We start from the raw sequence: 6,213 nt of genomic DNA, 5'->3' as shown, positions 1-6,213 counted from the left end.
AGTATAGGGATTGAACCAAGGGCCTTGCACATACTGCACATACTGGGCAAGCACTCTCCCACTGAGCTACATCCCCAGTATTTTCTCTTTGAGACAGGGTCTCCCTAACTTGCCCGAGCTGGCCTTGAAATTGTGATCCTCCTTCCTCGGGCTCCTGAATAGCCAAGCTTTCAGGTGGTGTGCCACTGAGCCCATCTGGTAAAGTATATTTTAATTAGTTTGATTGTGGTGATTATTTCACAACATATACATATTTCAAATTGAGTTGCATACCTTAAAATACATAGTTTTAGTCTGGCATGGTGGCATACAACTGTCCTATCTACTCAGGAGGTTGAGACAGGAGGATTTGAAGTTTGAGGCCAGCCTGGATAACTTAGCAAGACCAAGACCCTATGTCAAAATAAAATTAAAAAACAAGGGCTGGGAGCTCAGAGGGAAAATCCTCCCAGGTTCAATTCCCAGTACCACACACAAGTAACTGAGGCCTGGGCTGCTCTGATGAAGAGGAACCAGGATGAAGGAAGAAACCCAGGAGAGGAGAGGTACTGGAAGCCAAGAGAGTGCAATGCTGCAGAGGGCCCACTGTACAAGTGGCATGAGGGCTGGTGGAGAGGAAGACCACTCTTGCTTTCCACAGGCTGGCTGGCACAGCATTTAAGGAGACAATGTGAAGAGTTGTGCCCTCCTGGGAGCTAGAAGCTGTCTCTCCTACACAAGCTCCTGTTCTGGAGGCCTGGCCCTCAACTCTTTGGGCATAATTTCCCTCTGGTCTCAACTCCCAGGAGTCTTTGAAGACTCAGCTAGGTACTTTTGCTCTGCCAGGTAGCTGGACTGACCCCAGGTCTGAGATGATGCCCTGCAGCTCCCACAGCATCTGCTGCCCGCCCTTGCTGGAGAACTCCCCACACCAAGCCTGCTCACGTGCCTGTCTCCACTAGGCCAGGTGTGCCTGGGTTTCCTGGGAAGGCTCCTTGTGGGCAGCCTCACTCTGTGCCTAGTGTCTGGCCAAGACCAGCCCTGTGTCATGCAGAACCAGTCCCTGGACTTGTTCTTCTGAACCCTGCAATGCTAGGAGACCTTGCCAGCCTCTGCACAGCAGGGCCCTTGCAGCACTGGTAGCTATCAACAATTGCTAAGTATTTGTTAACCACCATGAAAGGGCCTTGGACTTGGGTCATAGCCCAAGCTCTGGCATTCTCAGGTAGCCCAGACTTCAGGCTCCTGTCTCTACAAAGATGACAGATGCTTGTCCTCTGAGTTCCCCATAGTCTTGACAACATTTGGGAAAGCATTTGGCACATGATAAAGAGCCTGCTGTTTTATTTACCAGAGATTAGACCGGCCCAAAGCCATTGAGTGTACTGCACTTGATCTTGCTTAAGGCTTAGAGGACAAGCAGTGCCTTCCTCAGGCAAAGGCACATAGGGAGTGAGTGGAAACTCACACCCAGAGACATTCACAAGTGTTTCCAATGACTAAGGGCCACACGAAGCTGTTGGCGGGACCCTTCCTGAAAACTTGTTCCAGAATGTCTAGGCCTGCAGAGCCACACTGATCAGAGCTACCCACTGTCCAGCCATCTTCACCCCACACTGTCCCATTCCTCTGGGGGTCCACTCATTCCCTCACTCCCAAAACAGGGACCCATGTGTTCCCTTTCCCTCAACAACAGACAACACACAGGCAGGTTCAGCATATGGAACCATTTATTGACCTTTACTTCCCCAAATAACGTTTCCTTAATGGTCAGGGGATAAAAGAACTGACAGGGAGGGGGAGGTACAGGTAGAAGTCAAAGGCACACCTTGAATGTGTCCGGAAGGGTTGAAAACAGGTTGGTGTGACATTGACAAGCCTGCTATTTCAGGAGCTCAGAATGTTTATGCTCAAGAAATATAAACTCATTTAATCAATTCCCTTCCACATGCTAGAGGAGAACTCAGGTGTTCCTCTGGCTCAGGCCTTCTGGGACTCTTGCACCAGGCATCTTTGGGACCTGGTTGTTGCAGCCAATGAGAGACTATCATTGCATGGCCACGGTGTCCTGACCCAAGCTCACAGGTGAGGCCTGGCTCCATTCACATAGCAGAAACAAAGATGCTGAGCGAGCCATGGAGACCTGCAGTTCACAGCAACGGCAGAGGGTGTGCCTGTCTGCTTGAGACGACGACTCCAAACCCAATGTGAATCCACAGCGGGGGAAACTATCTGGATCTGATGATCACATATGAAGACGTAACTGTGGGCTCACCTGGCTCCTGAGAAACCCTCTCAGCGCAGGGCGTGCTTGCAGGCCTTTCAGTACCCTGACTCTAAACCACCACTGAGGCAGCAGGAAGAGGAAGTAGTGGTCTGTCCAGCTGGAGCTTGGGGATGCCATGACTGTCCAGCTCTCTATGGTCAGAGGGCATGACAGTCACCTCAGACCTGATCCTGGGATGCAGAATGGAAACAGATGTTGACTCCCGGGTGGGCTCCCCAAGGCCCGCCTGGCTCCTCCACTTCTACCGCTTCTTCTTGGTCTCCTTCTTGGGCCTCTTGTTGGCAGAAGGAACAGCAGCCTTGGGCTTTTTTGTCACCTCTGCACCTCGGGGCTCAGATGGTTCTGCCTCCTGCATGGTGATAAAGGAGTCCTGATTAGAGGAATCAAGTCTGACCAAAGGGATTTTGCAAAGTAAAGCATGCCAGGGACACCAGGGATGGAAACCATCCTTCGGGTCCCACAGGTAGCATCTGGCGCCTTCACCTCCCAGTTGAGTGACGTTGTGGGCAGAGTTCACCTCCTTTTCCTGGTCAGGGTTTACCCCGTGACAGGGAAATCATGATGCACTCCCTGGTTGACTGCCATGAGCAGGCAAACCTGCACAGAAAGCACCCAGAAATTGATGGCTGCACCCGCTGCTGGCAGGTCAACCTGTGCGTGAGGGGCTGCTGCGCAGCAGACTGTGGCTAGCTCTCCTTCTGGCTGTTGTTCTTTTCCTCCCATGCAAACCATAGAATGTCAGGGCTGTGGGGAGAGAGCAACCAGCTGGTGGGCAGTCACCACACTGTTTTGCGGTGTCTGGCAGAGGTGAGGTGCTGCTGTGGGGGAGGCCGGAGGCAGCCTCAGGCCTGATTGCAGCCTCCCTGCCACTGGGACAGCTCTGTTTTATCTATTTCATACATTGTGATAAGATTTAGTTAAAACAAAGCTTCTGTTGTTGAAAAGAAAAATAAAAAAGGGTTCAAAACCACAGAGGCCAACTTGGCCTTCACTGTGCTGATAAAGGTGGGCACCAGGAAGAGACAGGTCTGCCCTAGGCCACTCAGGCTTATGACAGAGAAAATCTGGAACCGATTTAGCTTGTTTCTATCTAGTGTTCCTCTCCTCTGCTGGGTGATAATGCACAGTGTGGTGTGGCCAGAAAGGACATTAGAAAGCTAGACTAACTTGGGAACACTAACTATAGCTCACAGGCTTTGTCCGACTCACAGGAAAACTTCACTTGGCCTACAGTGTTTATTTTTAAAAATTCAAGCCAATTGAGAGACTTCTCATTAAGTCAGGACTCCCAGTTTCCCTCTCTCTCTTTTTTTTTTTTTTTGGTGGGGGGTCTCTGTGTGTGTGTGTGTGGTTTTTTTTTTTTTGGTATGAGGGTTGAACATGGGTGCTCTATCACTGAGCTTTTTAAATTTTTTAATTAAGCTCTACCAGCTCTTTTTATTTTTTAATTTTTCAGACAGACTCTTGCTTAAATTGTCCAGGCTAGCCTTGAACTTGTCATCCTCCTGCCTCAGTCTCCTGAGTTTCTGGGATTACAGTGCAACATTGGGCCCAACTCCCAGATTCTCTTAAAAACTTGACATAGGGCTGGGGTTGTGGCTCAGTGGTAGAGCACACTCGCCTTACATGTGTGAGGCACTGGGTTCAGTTCTCAATACCACATATACATAATATGAGTAAAATAAAGGTCCATCAAAAACTAAAAGAAAAATTAACAAAACAAAACAAAACCCTTGACATAGTGGCCATCCTGGCCCTGAAGTCCCCTGTGGTGGCAATGGCTCATGAGAGGCTACCCCTTAACTCAGGTGTACACACCCCACCACCCCGCTGCCTCCAGCCCATGAGAAGGAAATGTTTTAGTGTTTTGTAGTACTCCTAATCTTTATCCACTTTTTTTTTTTTTTTTTGAGACATAGTCTTGCTAAATTGCCCAGGCCAGCCCTGAACTTGAAACTCGCCTGCCTCAGTCACCTCCTAAGTCACTGCGATTATTGGTGCACGCCCCCAGACCAACTCCCATGATCCTTATTTAAAATAGAAAAATGAAAGCAGACCAAGACTACTAGGAAGTAGTGTGTGCTTCTTCTCAAAGACAAAAATCTCACTCTGTGTTTCATTTGCCAACCCCCAGCATTCGGCTTGCTTTGCTCTCTGACCTTCCCGACTCACTCAGGTCCCCTGGGGCCCAGCCCTGTCCAAAGGAGGGGCCACAGCTGGGGGTGGTCCCTGACAAAGGTCTAGCCCAGACGCCTATCTACTCCCTTATCAGCCATGGTCCTCTCCAGCCAGCCAGACAAGACACCAGATATGAGAGCCCTCCAGGTCTAGGCACCCAAGACCTCATCTTCCCAAGATAGCAGGAGGGCTTCCCCTCTCCTGGCCTGCTAGGCCTCCTCCCACCAAAACTCAAAATGATATCTGATGTCAAAGGTACCCCATGTTGATACTGTTTATGTAACTTGGCCAAAAATAAAAAATAAAAAAGATTAGCCCAATAGAAAAACCAACTAAACCTCAGGAAAGCCAGTCTGACAACTGCTGCTCTGAGAGCCCCCGTGCCCAGAGGGAAGGCTCGTGGTTGTTTTTTTTTTTTTTTTTTTAATATTTGTTTATTTATGTGTCTTTAGTTTTAGTGGACACATTGTTTTGTTTTTATGTGGCGCTGAGGATCGAACCCAGTGCCTTATGCATGCTAGGCGAACACTCTACCACTGAGCCACAACCTCAGCCCAAGGCTTGTGTTTAAAGCAACCCAAGAGAGCACAATGCACCTGGGGGCCCTGGGAGCTGGAACCATGCCCAGGGCAGTCCCTCTGCAGCCAGCAGACAGCAGTCAGTCCCTGAGCACCCCGGATGGATGAGTACTCTACACACAGGCAACTTGCTGAGGCCCAGACCTCCAGGATGGAGCCCCAAAATCTGAGCTCAAAGCTGGATGGCTCTTTGGGTTTCATCCAGTGGGGTTCAGTTCTGAATCCAAAGACTGACACTCAGTTGCCTCCCCCAGTGCTTCCTCATGCCATAGACCCTCTTCTTGGGTACCTTACCTCTACTGGCATCTCCCAGACCTTTCCCCTGACCCAGCTGTCTGTCAAACAACAGGGACTGGGATCTTCCATGTTCCTCCAACTCAACTGTACTAACCTTAGCACCCTCTTCTCCAGCAGTCCACCCTCTTCCAGTAGATAGGGCAACCGAAGTCCCAGGGACCCCACCCTTGACCTGTTCCTGACTGTCCAATGGGTCACAAGGCCTATTGATTTAACCTCTTTCTCTTGACTCTACCATTGTCTTTGGCATCCAAATCCCTACCCAGTTCTGCCCATTGTTAATCAATCTGCCTATTGTGTCTATCCCATTCCTTGACCTGCCAAGGGAACTCTCCTAAAGCACAGATCTCCCAAAGCTCCCGCCATCTTGTATCTCCTAGCGACTCTCTATCATCCACAACCTCATGTCCCACACCTGAGACGGCATCTAAGGTCACCTTTCCAGACTCATCTGGGCCCTTCTCCACTCCCCATTCTGGTCAGGTCCCAGGGCTTTCCCTGATGATCTTGATCAAAAGAAGCACTCTTTCTTCCTTGGTCACTCAGTAAACCCCACCGGTTTGGCCCTACCCAAGGAAAACTCTCCTCCAGCTGAAGCATCCCCTCCTCCACCCCTACCCCAGGTACCTAGGAACCTTTTTTTCTTTTTTTTGGTACTGGGGGGTTGAACCCAGGGACACTCTATCACTGAACTATACCCCAAACTTTTATACTTTATGAGACAGGGTCTAAGCTGCTGAGGCTGGTCTCGAACCTCAGCCTCCAAGTAGCTGGGGTTATAGGCACTCAGGTACTTAGGAACCTTATAATGCCACTATCATTTTACCACAGTTACATGTTTTCATGCCGTTCTCTATTAGCCTCTGAGCTCTTCGGGACAGCTTTAGCTGTTGC

The 6,213-nt window shown here is 49.7% G+C and overlaps 1 protein-coding gene across 2 annotated transcripts in view; it reads right to left on the bottom strand.

Annotated features, from left to right (window-relative positions):
* Window positions 1–1,691: 1,691 nt before the first annotated feature.
* The window catches only part of Manbal (mannosidase beta like), a 28,652-nt gene continuing 24,130 nt past the window's right edge, over window positions 1,692–6,213 (bottom strand). For both annotated transcript variants that reach the window (XM_077799883.1, XM_077799884.1), the window contains exon 3: window positions 1,692–2,615. In XM_077799883.1, coding sequence (XP_077656009.1) covers window positions 2,508–2,615 — 108 coding nt within the window. In that variant the 3' untranslated portion in view covers window positions 1,692–2,507. The remainder of the gene's footprint in view (window positions 2,616–6,213) is intronic.

Source organism: Urocitellus parryii, chromosome 6 (genome assembly GCF_045843805.1).
Source record: "Urocitellus parryii isolate mUroPar1 chromosome 6, mUroPar1.hap1, whole genome shotgun sequence".
Lineage (NCBI taxonomy): Eukaryota > Metazoa > Chordata > Mammalia > Rodentia > Sciuridae > Urocitellus > Urocitellus parryii.
The sequence above is the reverse complement of the archived record's forward strand: the minus strand, read 5'-3'. Positions and strand labels throughout refer to the sequence as shown.